Source organism: Podarcis gaigeae (assembly GCF_964106915.1).
Source record: "Podarcis gaigeae genome assembly, chromosome: 2".
Classification (NCBI taxonomy): Eukaryota; Metazoa; Chordata; class Lepidosauria; order Squamata; family Lacertidae; genus Podarcis; species Podarcis gaigeae.
This window is the reverse complement of record NC_139679.1, coordinates 20,748,800-20,763,409: the sequence shown is the minus strand read 5'-3', so window position 1 is coordinate 20,763,409 and position 14,610 is coordinate 20,748,800. Positions and strand designations below refer to the sequence as shown.

The following is a 14,610-nucleotide window of genomic DNA, read 5'->3' as shown; positions in this document are numbered from 1 at the left end:
CCGTGTGCGGCTCTGGCTCACCAGAGCAGCGATGTCACGCTGGCCACGTGACCCGGAAGTGTCTCCGGACAGCGCTGGCCCCTGGCCTCTTAAGTGAGATGGGTGCACAACCCCAGAGTCTGTCAAGACTGGCCCGTACGGGCAGGGGTACCTTTACCTTTACCTTTTAATTTGACTAGGTTTCCCCAACCACTCTGGGCAGCTCCCAACAGATTAAAAACTGAATAAAATATCAAATATTAAAAGCTTCCCTAAATAGGGCTGTGGGGTAGGTGCTTAACCCTTCTCCTGCCACCCTGTTTTACTCCCCAAACCAGAAATATGATGATGCCTTTGACCAAACGCAGCAACGTAGCTAAAACCTTACCAAAATTACACATTTTGCCCCTGCCATCTGATTTTGCTCCTGCAGTACTCTAGACCTATGCAGGTCTAAAGCAACAATGGGGTAAAAAACAGCTAGGGAAAAGAAAGTTTTTGGGAAAAAGGACTGGCAAGGGAAGGATTAAATATTGCCATCCATCCCACGCCTCCTCTGTCACAAAACACTGGAGTGTGCTGTCCCAAGGGAAAATGGGTCAGAGAGTCCTCATTACTTACCCCTAAGGCACAGTACCTATTAAACATACAGATGATATATGCTTTAATAATAACACAAACCATGCCAAAAGACAAGGTTTGTGGGAAGGGGTCACTTTGCTCGTCCAGTGCCACTGGGACAAACCTATCAATTTCAGTTTCTCATATTTTTGGAAGCCAACAGTTTGGTCCTCCACATTTACACATCAGATTGCATTTTTTAAAAAAGCTGCATGAAAATTGCACTGTATTGCAAATTTCTCCAAACATTGTTGTATATAATAGTGCCTACTTTTTGCAAAGCAATTTCCTCTAATACAATGTATTTCTGTCTGTTATTTTCATGAATATGTGATTTTTTTAGGCACATTTCATGTGTGTGTGTGTGTGTGTGTGTGTGTGTGTGTGTTTCTCTGTGTGTACAACGCATTCCTTGGTTTGCAAACTATATTGCAAAATTCACAGAAGTGCAACTTCTGAAGGATGGCTGTGTTTTGGTTTGCGTATTGTTTCAGAACGTGCAAACTAGGTAAGTTCACTTTTAAGTGTGGACTGAATCAATTTTTCACCCCCATCCCGAGTCATATGCCACGCTTTTATTATAAGCAATAAAGTTAACCAATCTGAAAGCAAATCCTAATTTCATAAAGGAAGCCATAAGTAGCTTATTTTTGGTATTGGTTTTACCCTTTCTTTTCTTTTCTTTTTTTGTAGCAATAAAGTGTGGCATTGAATATGATTCATAGGAACTGTGATCATAAACACTTTAACTTGAAAGAAGTAATAGTTGCTTCTGAGTGCTTGACTATTTGGCATGTTGGAGCCTCATCTTTTCCCTTCTTCTGAGAAACTTTAATTTGAGGTTTGTTGGATGGAAGACTGAAAGTAGACCTGGGCTTGAAAACAACTAACTCCTCATGCGAGGAACTGCATCCTTCTGGATCTTGTTTGAGCAAACTTCTCATTGGCCATGCAGGTTGAGGATGATGGAAATCGGAACACCCTTCGGAGGATACCAGATCTTAACAATCAGCTAATTTGCTTTCTCTCTCCCCTAAAAAGTTGTGGTTGTTTTTTTCCAATTTCCTGGGATTCTTAATTTCTAGATCTGAACAAACGCGTTGAGAAAAATCAACTATTCCCCATTTTAATGGTTGATTAGATCTGTTACCGGGACGCGGATGGTGCTCTGGGTTAAACCACAGAGCCTAGGACTTGCCATCAGAAGGTTGGCGGTTCGAATCCCTGCAATGGAGTGAGCTCCCATTGCTCGGTCCCTGCTTCTGCCAACCTAGCAGTTCGAAAGCAAGTGCAAGTAGATAAATAGGTACAACTCTGGCGGGAAGGTAAACGGCATTTCCGTGCTCTGCTCTGGTTCGCCAGAAGTGACTTAGTCATGCTGGCCACATGACCCAGAAGCTGTACGCCGGCTCCCTTGGCCAATAAAGCGAGATGAGCGCCGCAACCTCAGAGTCAGCCACGACTGGACCTAATGGTCAGGGGTCCCTTTACCCTTTACCTTTTAGATCGGCTACCTTTCCCTTGACTAGACTCTGTGACTGTGAATCAGCTGGATAGTTAGCTCATGACATACTCAGACCAAAGATTTTGTTTTATTTTTTAAAAGCACTAATATGGGTTGTTTTTCTATAAATGTTTATATGCGATAGCAAAGCATTCTGTCTATCTTTGTTTTCCCCAACCTTTATATTGTTTCCAAATGTTTCCTTTGTTCAGGGGCTAATAAATATCCCTTTTTTGCTCTTGTTTGAGTAAACATGATTAAAGCCAGGCTCTTAGTTTAAAATGTGTGTTCTTCTTGTTGTTGTTAATTTGATTTGTATCCTGTCCTTCATCAAAGTATCTCAGGGCAGTGTACAACATTAGAAACACATTACAAAACATTAGAAACACATTACAAATGGTAAAAACAAAATAAAAACATAGTAAAAAGCATACTGATGTGCAGCCCAGTAGTAAAATAATCATAATAAAAACAGTCCATTCTTCAGGATAGGGCTGGTTCTCATGCAATCACACTATGCACAAAAGCTGACCTCTGATGTCAGACATCCCTCAGTGATGTCTCACACCAGAGTGGCTGGGCAACCCAGTTAGATGTGTGGGATAAAGTAATAAATTATTATTATTATTATTATTATTATTATTATTATTATTATTATTATTCATTGCATATTTACAATGCTACTAACAAGAGCAATCCTATTAACTTCCTGGCCTCTTAAATTTGGAAGTCATGTCCCTACCAGAGAAGAATGGCAGATTAAGTTGATGGACTATGCCGAAATGGCTAAAATGACCAGAAAAATCATAAATCAGAAAGACCAAAATCTTAATAAAGAATGGGGAAAATTTATAACTTATCTTCAAGAGCATTGTAAACAGTTAAGATCGTTAGTAGCATTGGAATATCACTTATAGTTGAATAGTGGATTTTGGATATAATGGAGATGTAAGAAGAAGAAGAAGAAGAAGAGTTTGGATTTCATATCCCGCCTTTCACTCCCCTTCAGGAGTCTCCAAGCGGCTAACATTCTCCTTTCCCTTCCTCCCCCACAACAAACACTCTGAGAGACTTCAGAGAAGTGTGACTGGCCCAAGGTCACCCAGCAGCTGTATGTGGAGGAGTGGAGACGCGAACCTGGTTCCCCAGATTACGAGACTACCGCTCTTAACCACTACACCAGATTTGGATCATCATAAAAGATGCAGGAGGAAATGATTAATAATAGGACCCACAAAGGGGAGGATGGAAGTCCAGGAGATTCCTTGGAATCTTGTTTTTTATTATCTATGTTCAATATATGACTGTTAAATTTTAATCTGAAAAACCAAATAAATAACTTTCAAAAATAAAAAGTCCTTCTCGGACTGAGTGCTCGGTCACATGGAATGGAAAGCCAGGAAGGGACCTGGATGTCCCATTTGCAACCTGCCCAGCCCCTCCTGAGGGAAGCGGGTGGTGCTGTGGGTTAAACCACAGAGCCTAGGGCTTGCCGATCAGAAGGTCGGCGGTTCGATTCCCCGCAACGGGGTGAGCTCCCGTTGCTCGGTCCCTCCTCCTGCCAACCTTGCAGTTCGAAAGCAAGTGCAAGTAGATAAATAGGTACTGCTCTGGCGGGAAGGTAAACAGCATTTCCATGTGCTGCTCTGGTTCGCCAGAAGCAGCTTAGTCATGCTGGCCACATGACCCGGAAGCTGTATGCCGGGTCCCTCGGCCTATAGATTGAGATGAGCGCCGCAACCCCAGAGTCGGCCACGAATGGACCTAATGGTCAGGGGTCCCTTTACCTTTTACCAGCCCTCCTAATCAAACCTTACTTTGTCCTCAGGCAATTCTCTCAATGATCTTACTCAACATTTGACACCGTACTATATTGTTAACCTGGCTTGATTTGTGAGGTGGTTGCTGTAAACAGGCCATCTTAATCAGACAGGTCTCATCAATGCAAAGCCATGAAACCAACCCAAAGTCAGTACCTTTATATTTGGTCACCACTGCTGAGTTCATGCTATGAGGTTCTTGGAAAGTGACAGTGAGTGATGTGCTGCTTGTCACTATGAGGCAGACGTTGGTCGGTGCCTCGGGGGCTCCTGGGAGCAAAGAGAAAACATTGTGTTATAGGCGGAACAAATACTTTTCAAACAGTGCTCATCAAAGAAACGTCCCCAAACCATACAATAAACTGGTGAGCTTTCATATGGTGTTGCTTTGAACGCTACTAGGCAGTCTATGCTAATGAGATCAGATGGACACTATTTGTTTGTTTGGTTGCCTTCATCTCTTTTGGATAATGCTAGCACCCCAGAAATCAAACATTTCCTCAATATATGTAAATAAGAAACACACAGATGTTTGCCGAGATCAGTACTAGGACAGATAAGGAACCAAATAATGCGTTAAATTTTGTTACTTATTTTTGATCTGCATTTCAAATTATTGCTGAATAAGCAAGCACATTTATACAGCAGCTCAAACCATTGCTTTATTTTCTACCCAGTGAAAACAATTATCTGCAGCAGTAGCATGGCCATCTTTTACACTTGTGCCAGAGAGTAAGTTCCCAAAAGCACAAGTGAACTTATTTTGGCGTCTAGCTATGTATAAAGTTGAAGTGTAAGCTTTATCAAACTGTAGTAATTGAAACAAGTTTGTTTCCGTATTATACACACACACACACACACACACACACACACACACACACACACACATATATATACATACACACACATACACTTTTCAAATTTATACATTTCACTAGTTTTATATATTTCACTAATTTTACATTCATACATTCATTTTGACATTTCAAAATTGACTTCCACCTCCCTCTTTTTGTGGTTCCTTAAATTTATTTTTAATATCTTCTGCATATCCAAATCAACTTAACTTGCTTCTTTATTAATCTTTAAATATATACTCTTGTAAAACTTCAGGTTGTTACAATGATCTTGCCAATGTTTTTATCTGTTTATAATTTATCTGTAAAGATTAAATAAACCATTTACATTCTTTGATAAAAGATTTGTCATCTTGAGAGAAAGGCTTTAGGGAAATCACTGTCATAAAGAATATGGCAATCGTTTAATTAAATAGTGTTATGTACTGAGCTTGGATCCTAGAACAACAGGCAGGTAGGATCCTAGAAGGTAGCAACTTGATTGGTCTGCAGGAGCCGCCCAATCCGGCCTGAGGAGGAAATGAATCAGCAACCTGATTGGCCCGCAGGAGCATCCCAATCAGGCTCCAGGAGGGGAGTTGAATCAGCCAATCATGCGGGACCAATTGTGTAAATAATGTATATATAGCCAAAGGTTTTTGGGGAAAACTCACTCACTGTTGACCATGAGCTGAAATAAGGAGCATGAAATCAACACAATACTCTGAGTATATTTCAAATACTTTTAACTGTTTTTAGCCTATTAATTAATCTAAAGGTAAGGGGCCCCTGACCATTAGGTCTAGTTGTGACCGACTCTGGGGTTGCGGCGCTCATCTCGCTTTATTGGCTGAGGGAGCCGGCGTACAGCTTCTGGGTCATGTGGCCAGCATGACTAAGCTGCTTCTGGCGAATCAGAGCAGCGCACAGAAACACCTTTTACCTTCCCGCTGGAGCGATACCTATTGATCTACTTGCACTTTGATGTACTCTTGAACTGCTAGGTTGGCAGGAGCAGGGACTGAGCAACGGGAGCTCACCCCATTGCAGGGATTCGAATTGCCAACATTCTGATCGGCAAGCCCTAGGCTCTGTGGCTTAACCCACAGCACCACCCACGTCCCTATTAATTAATCTAGTAAATGTAAATTCAAATAAACATTCCTGCATCTCTTAAAAATAAAGGTGTCTTCTGTTTTGTGTAGTAGAAGCCTTAAGAAAGCATCATGTACTTGCAGAAGCTGATTTACAGCTATGAGAAATGTGGCTCCCTCTCATCTTCATGAACTAGATAAGGTCTTCTCGAATCCCACCACCCACATTACTTTAAGTTTCAGAAGGCAATTTGTTCTATCCGCACCAGTTCTCCTGGTTTTAAGACTGAGATCTACTGCTCTGCATGATCATCAGTGAGGATGAATAATTGTTTTTTCTTACTGGAATGTTCATAGCCCGATTTCATGCGCTTGTAGAGTCGGTGTCTCCACTCCCACGATTTCAGCTGCTTCTCCTTCTCGGAGCTGTCTGTGCTGAGCCCTTCATTCATTACTTCTGCAGACAGATCGCTGACTCGTTGCTGGGCCTCTTGAACTAAGTTGCTCAGATGGAGCGACCTGCTTTCCATGCTGACAACTGGCAGGGGAAATGTCGAAGTTAGCACTAGGACTTTGACATGGCAAAATTGCAGATTTCATCCCCTTGACCAGGGGTTAGGGTGAGAAGAGAAGAAGAAGAGAAGAGTTTGGATTTGATATCCCGCTTTATCACTACCCGAAGGAGTCTCCAAGCAGCTAACAATCTCCTTTCCCTTCCTCCCCCACAACAAACACTCTGTGAGGTGAGTGGGGCTGAGAGACTTCAGAGAAGTGTGACTAGCCCAAGGTCACCCAGCAGCTGCATGTGGAGGAGTGGAGACGCGAACCTGGCTCACCAGATTACGAGTCTACCGCTCTTAACCACTACACCACATGGGTGAAGTGCAGGGGAGAAAGATCAGTGTGTGGGACTAGTCTGGCCAAAATCCTTTTGCTGTGACCCAGAAGCAGAGCCCCACCAGCATGCTCTATCACACTGCAAGAGAGTCTGAAGAACAGAACACAGGAAGAAGAGTTTGGATTTGATACCCCACTTTATCACTACCCGAAGGAGTCTCAAAGCGGCTAACATTCTCCTTTCCCTGCAGGTTCTGCAGGTTCTCCTGGCTCCTGCATTGTACACTTTTAGGCGTCTGGCGAAAGCATTCCTCTTTAACCAAGCCTTGGGCTGATTAACATCCAATGCCCTTTTAAAATGTGTTGGGGAGGGGAGATTATTGGGCTGTTCTTGTTCTTATTTTTACTATGTATTTTGTGATTTTATCTTGTGAACTGCGCTGAGACATCCAGGTATAGTGCAGTATACAAATTTCATCATCATCATCATCCCTAATTATTTACTTTGAGAACTAGGGATGATGGAAGATAGAGTCCAACAACATTTGGGAGAGAAGAAGAAGAAGAAGAAGAAGAAGAGGAGGAGGAGGAGGAGGAGGAGGAGGAGGAGGAGGAGGAGGAGGAAGAAGAAGAGTAGTAGTAGTAGTAATAGTAGTAGTTTGGATTTGATATCCCACCTTTCACTCCCCTTAAGGAGTCTCAAAGCGGCTAACAATCTCCTTTCCCTTCCTCCCCCACAACAAACACTCTGTGAGGTGAGTGGGGCTGAGAGACTTCAAAGAAGTGTGACTGGCCCAAGGTCACCCAGCAGCTGCATGTGGAGGAGCGGAGATGAGAACCCGGTTCCCCAGATTACGAGACTACTGCTCTTAACCACTACACCACACTGGAAGAACATAGGAAGCACTAAGCCTTACAAGGAGCGCTTGAAGGAGATGAGTATGTTTAGCCTGGAAAAGAGGTGACTGAGAGGAGATATGAGAGCCATCTTCAAATATCTTAAGGGCTGTCACATGGAAGAGGAAGCATGCTTGTTTTCCCCTGCTCTGGAGGGTAGGACTCAAGGCAATGGCTTCAAGTTACAAGAAAAGAGATTCAGACTAAAAATTTTGGGGGAAACTTGACAATAAGAGCTGTTTGGCAGTAGAGCTGACTCCCACGAGAGGTTGTGGGCTCTCCTTCCTTGGAGGGTTTTAAGCAGAGGTTGGCTGGCCATCTGTCACGGATACTTTAGCTGAGATTCCTGCATTGGAGGGGGTTGGATTAGATGGCCCTTGGGCCCCTTCCAATTCTATGATTCTAAGGGCTATTTAGGGACACGGGTGGCACTGTGGGTTAAACCACAGAGCCTAGGACTTGCCGATCAGAAGGTCAGCGGTTCGAATCCCCATGACGGGGTGAGCTCCCGTTGCTCGGTCCCTGATCCTGCCAACCTAGCAGTACAAAAGCACGACAAAGTGCAAGTAGATAAATAGGTACCACTCTGGCGGGAAGGTAAACGGCATTTCTGTGCGCTGCTCTGGTTCACCAGAAGTGGCTTAGTCATGCTGGCCACATGACCTGGAAGCTGTACGCCAGCTCCCTCGGCCAATAAAGCAAGATGAGCGCCGCAACTCCAGAGTCGGTCACGACTGGACCTAATGATCAGGCGTCCCTTTACCTTTACCTTAAGGGCTATTTATTAATCTAGAACAATTATATCTTGTTTCCCACAACAACTTCCAAGTTGCCTTGTAACAACCATTGGTACCATAACAAAACCACAAACAAATCCAGCTAAAAATTACATCAACATTAAAGATTTGTTTTAGATAATATAGTAAAAAAAAAACATCCCAACCTTAGATGTACTTGCTAACTACATATTGAGTGCATCGTTTAAAGGAAAATGTAAAGGACCCTTGGACAGGGTCCAGTCAAAGAAGACTATGGGGTACAGTGCTCATCTTGCTTTCAGCCGAGGGAGCCAATGTTTGTCCACAGACAGCTTTCCGGGTCATGTAGCCAGCATGACTAAACTGCTTCTGGTGCAACGGGACACTATGACGGAAACCAGAGTGCACGGAAATGCCGTTTACCTTCGCGTTGCTGCAGTACCTATTTATCTACTTGCACTGGTGTGCTTTCGAACTGCTAGGTTGGCAGGAGCTGGGACAGAGCAACGGGCGCACCCTCCATCCAGGGGATTCGAACCGCCGACCTTCTGATCGGTAAGCCCAAGAGGCTCAGTGGTTTACACCACAGTGCCACCCGCATCCCTATGAGTGTACCCTTTATGTAAGTCTGGCCCTCTTTATCACTGATCCGCTGCTGGGCAGGGAGAAGGGAGAAAGGAAATTAAATCCAACTCCCTGGTGGTGCCAAACTGCTGGATGGTAACTGAAAGTTCCCAGTCACATATGCAGGACCCAATCATTTTGCACAATTCCCTGACCTGCTGAAATTATGGGTATGAAGAAGCAGGGTTTAGCCTTCAGGTGGCCCCTAGATGGATCGAAACACCAAATTTAAAAAATGGCGATAAGTGCAGAGCAATATTATTATTTTTTTAATGGAAATGAAGTGGTTATAGATTCGCATTCTCTGTGTTCATAGGCATGTTTGCATTAATGACAGGAAATGAATATAATTTATGATTGCCCCCGCATGCCATCAGACTACATTTGTTTACCGATGAAGTCAATGAAAAATTAGTTTAGTCTTTTTTTCTCTTTTTTTCCTGACTGCTGTTTAGAACACTCAGGACTGTGTTTTCCTGCAGATCTGTCATGCCTAATGAATGTTGCTTCAGCCGTCAATCACGTACTCCAAAACCCTGTCACACTTTTTTTTCCCAGTCACGAACCCATGACAGAAAAATAAACAAATAAATATAAAACTACACAACTCTTTTCATTGAGCAGCTATACTATACAAGGAGTGGGGGTGGGAGCGGGGGCAGGGGGTGGGGATGAAAATAATCTCCTGGGAAGGTTAAAAGAGCCCAGGATAAATGATAATGTAAGTGCTGTGGACATAGCAAAGCAATAAAGGTACACCAATTCTGGCTTTTTTTTTAAAAGGGGGGGAGTAATGCACTCTCACATACACACACAGTCCAGTGGGGGGGAAAATCGGCAATATTAGTAGCCTCAAGGTGCAATTTCCTGGAGCTCAGAGATTGACAGGTCAGTACTAAATGCTGTTAATTTAACTAACTCCAAATTAATGGCAGAGTCTGCTCAGTCCGGACCCCTGAAAACACAGTTTCATTATGGACATGCTGGGAAAGACCTAAATATAGGCATTGACGGTCTCGAGCAAAATCTGTAGGCTTCGGTGTATTTTTAGCCACAGGTAAGGCGTCAAAATGTGTGTCATGGATTAATGGGCTTGGCAAGCCGCTCGCTCTCCCCTCGCAAACAAACAAGCAAACAAAAACAAAAACGGACTGAGACCGTCCCATGAAAGAAGACAAAGGGCAGTTTCATAAGCCACTTGTAAAGTGCTCTTAGTGTATTAGCGGAGTGCTGATATTGGACAGGAGTGGGCCTTCAGTAGCAGCCAGCAAAGCAGACATAGCACAACCACGCATGTAAAATACAAGGATTTCATTTGTCTCTGGCTGTCAGTTTTCCCTCTCCCAGCTAGGGCTCAGCGAACTTCATTCGGCTTTCACTGGGATCCTGCAAGACCAAAAGCACAGACCCAGGGCTCTAGATTCTGGATTTATTTATTTGTCTTATTTATTGTGCAGTTGCTCGAAGATCTCGTGTGGCTCGGTGTTATTAAAGGACAGAGAAACTCAAAGGTCGCAATTTATTGCACAGCCCCACATCCCACTGAATTTTCAACTGGACAAATTAATTCACTGGTTAGCATTCACGCAGTGCTAACCGAGTGCTAGGTGCTGCTCACATCCAAAGGGGGCTTTCATTTGTGCACAGAAGACTTTTTGTGCAATCCCTTCAAAATATCGAAATCACAGTGCATTTTGGGGACTATATTATACAGCCCATGGGTAGGCAACCTAAGGCCCGGGGGCTGGATGCAGCCCAATCGCCTTCTAAATCCAGCCCGCGAACGGTCTGGGAATCAGCATGTTTTTACATGAGTAGAATGTGTCCTTTTATTTAAAATGCATCTCTGGGTTATTTGTGGGGCCTGCCTGGTGTTTTTACATGAGTAGAATGTGTGGTTTTATTTAAAATGCATCTCTGGGTTATTTGTGGGGCATTCATTCTCCCCCCCCCCATAAAGTCCAGCCCCCCACAAGGTCTGAGGGACAGTGGACCGGCCCCCTGCTGAAAATGTTTGCTGACCCCTGATATAGCCCTTTTTCGGTGGGGAGCAATTTTAGAGCAAATTTAGCTACTCAAAAAGCAATAGGTGTATAGGTCTCCATTTGCAAGGTTCTGAAAAGCAAGCTTGACTGATGACACACATATCTATTATCCAGTTACAGCTAGAGCTGAATGAAATTTGTGCCCAATTTTCAAGCTGTTTTTTTTAAAAAAAAAAATAACCTGTAACTGGATAATAGATACAGTGGTACCTCGGGTTAAGTATTTAATTCGTTCCAGAGGTCTGTACTTAACCTGAAACTGTTCTTAACCTGAGATACCACCTTAGCTAATGGGGCCTCCCTATGCCGCCGCGCCGTCACCACGTGATTTCTGTTCTCATCCTGAAGCAAAGTTCTTAACCTGGGTTTCTGGGTTAGCGGAGTCTGTAACCTGAAGCGTACGTAACCCGAGGTACCACTGTACCTCGAAGTAAGTATGTTTGCATAAATATCCTAAGGCATGATTTACAAGTTAGCCTCTGTTTTTCCGCTCATGTTAATGGGGTTTAAACATGGGCCACAGGGCTCTGAATCTCCAGGGACTGTACCCTCTGCGCATCATGCTTGGGCCCTGTCACAGGACATCTTTCTCTCCGTAATGCCAATTGTCATACGCAAGTCCTCATGCACCTTATGCCTTGACACAACTCCCCACTGTGCTTGCCTGACCCTTTTCTGTACAATTCAGCTACAGTATGCATTCTGCCATACTTACAGTGAGGACTCTCCTTTGCCCCAGCCTTCAAAAGAATCTTGGCAATAGGCACATTATTTGTCAGGATGGCGATGTCCAGCGCAGTTAGCCCCTCGCTGTTAGGAGTGTTGAGATCCAGCTCCTCGGGTGTGTATTGATAGAGGAGGATCTGGACAGCGTCCAGGTCTTGCTGCTCCACAGCTTCTAGCATAGCTTCACAGCACTGGAAGTTCTGTTCATCCACATGAGATTTTTTTTTTAAAAAAAAAGCAACACAAAAGCTGTCAACATAACTGTGCATCTTAGCATCTCTTCTCACATTTTTACTTTCATTTTTTCAATCATAAGCTCACAGAAACACACACACACTCTTCAAATAAGGAAGCAGAACCTTTTTCAACCTGAGAGTGATGTTCCTCCATGATACAGCTTTTTTGGGCAGGCAGAACTGTTACCTTTGTACAGTAGTGGTGCTGTGGTCTAAACCACAGAGCCTCTTGGACTTGCTGGTCAGAAGGTCGGTGGTTTGAATCCCCATGACGGGGTGAGCTCCCATTGCTTTGTCCCAGCTCCTGCCAACCTAGAAGTTTGAAAGTACGCCAGTGCAAGTGCATAAATAGGTACCCCTGTGGTGGGAAGGAAACAGCGTTTCTGAGCACTATGGCTTCAGTCACGGTGTTTTGTTGTGCCAGAAGCGGTTTAGTCTGCTGGCCACAGGACCCAGAAAGCTGTCCATGGACGAATGCCGGCTCCTTCAGCCTGAAAGTGAGATGAGCGCCGCAACCCCATAGTTGCCTTTCACTGGACCTAACCTTTACCTTTTTACCTTATAGTAGTTTACATTCCACCCTCTCCAAAGGTTTCTATTTGCACAAACACCTTTCCACCAACATTAGGAGTCAACTCCTAGGGGCTGTTGGGGCTTTGGCCCACACAATAAAAAATTTGAGGGGGCTGCCCCCCCCCCAAGTTAATGGGCATTGCCATTCAAATGTTGTGTGTGCAACACATTGTGAGATCAACTATGTGGGTCAGGGCTTTCCTGGCCCCTCCCAGTATTTTATTCAAGTTGGCACTCCTGCCACCAACCCAGAGCAGGAAGAATTGCTACAGATAAATAACGTATTCCAGCCAAACAAAGCATGTGAGCAGGGTGCTGAGGACCAGTGAGGAGTATGGTTAGGGAAAAGAGGTGTGGCCGGTGGAAAATCCTGAGGGGAGAATAGACTGGAGGGCAGGATTTGACCAGTGGACCTGAGGTTCCCCACCCTTGAACTAAAGTATCACTAGCCCCAAGCAGTGCTGGTTGTATTATACTAACACAGAGAAGCATGTTTGGGAAGTGGTGATATAGTTTTGCGCTCTCTCTCTCTCTCTCTCTGTGTGTTTGTGAATGAGTGTGTGTGTGTGTTTGTGTGTGTGTGTGTGTGTGTGTGTGTGTGTGTGAGAGAGAGAGAGAGAGAGAGAGAGAGAGATGCCATTATTAGAGGAGATGCGTCCTGCAGGGCTGGGAAACATCAGAAAAGACAACCATGGGAGGAGTGTGTGTGTTTTAAATTCAAAATGGCGCAACTGATGCTTTATTTATCTCTCCACGGCTAACAATGCAAAATACCATAGTCATAATCAAAGGGGTAGGATAAAAGGTTTAATATCCAAGGTGTTTCGGACTTCTTGGGTTCTTCACGAAGTAGGTTCAAATACAGAAGTTCAACAGCCTGAACTGTTAAAATAAAATAAAGGATCAATATCGGAATGGATGCATTTGGACTAAATAAGAGTTTTGGAGCAGGACAAATGAAGAACAGCAACCCCCGAAAACCATTGGAAGTAAAACAAAATTGTTTGATTTGGTATTGAATAATTGGCTTCTTTAATTGTATTGTAATTTGGTATTGTATTAATGTGGCTTTTATTGGATTGTTATAAATTAAAATTAATAAAAATTATTATACAATAGATAAAGAAATCAGATACAGAAATTCAGTCTCTTTTTCTACTTCTTTCTCTTTTCTTCTGTACCCATGACTGTGTTTGAAATTTGTATTGTTAGCTGTCCCGGGCTACCACTGGGATGAAGGGCAGAAGAACAGGGAGATAAATAAATACTTGCACCATTGGCTCAGCTATTAAACTTTTTTTTTCTTCCACTCCTTTGCTTCCTGACCCCTCCCTCACTGAATTTGCCTGGGGGGGGGGGTTTTCTCCTTTCTGATGCAGTCTCAATCCTGATCGATGATAAAATATCATAAAACATCACATCAAATCCCGATATAAAAGCATAACGAAACAAAATTATCCGTTACAGCCCAAACAGAAAGGTTTTTGTCACACTTGGGGGGGGGGATTAAGTGTCATTTGGGAGGGGGTTGGAGATTTGCCTGAATATGGAAGACCTTTAAAATGTGGAGGGGGGACATTTAGAATCCTTTCCACAGGCTTTCTCCTTTTCAGAGCTCTGCACTAAACATGTGAGTCTTGCATGTGCATCTCTCAGTCCTCCACATTTTAAGTCTTCATCTCTTCAGGCAAAGCCTGAATAGGGCTTTTATTTCCTCATTTTCAGGTCACTTTAATCTCTGGTTCACCTCCATCTTATGAATCAGAGACTGAATCAGGTTTGGGGCTTTTATGATGAGATATGTCACCTCTGTGATGCCTATTCAGTCTTAACAATATTCCTAAATTATTGGTCTTAACAGCAGCCTGTTGGAGTGAATTCTGCATTATCTTGCATAATTCGTTTTTTTATTATTACAAAACAGCAACAACCCACACACCACCACTTCTAGGTCTCTGGGTGAGAGATGCCCCCAAATGACTGGAAAAAGCCTTATATCATGTTTTATTATTCACTTTGAAATACATTTACTGGGCAGTTCAAAGGGTTTTTATCAATTT

The 14,610-nt window shown here is 43.5% G+C and overlaps 1 protein-coding gene across 2 annotated transcripts in view; it reads right to left on the bottom strand.

Annotated features, from left to right (window-relative positions):
- ANKFN1 (ankyrin repeat and fibronectin type III domain containing 1) overlaps positions 1-14,610 on the bottom strand; it is a 212,959-nt gene that overhangs the window by 85,521 nt on the left and 112,828 nt on the right. For both annotated transcript variants that reach the window (XM_083727441.1, XM_083727442.1), the window contains exons 5-7: positions 11,731-11,941; positions 6,198-6,392; positions 4,081-4,194 (exon numbers count right to left, since the gene is read on the bottom strand). In XM_083727441.1, the coding sequence (XP_083583567.1) occupies positions 4,081-4,194; positions 6,198-6,392; positions 11,731-11,941 (520 nt within the window). The remainder of the gene's footprint in view (positions 1-4,080; positions 4,195-6,197; positions 6,393-11,730; positions 11,942-14,610) is intronic.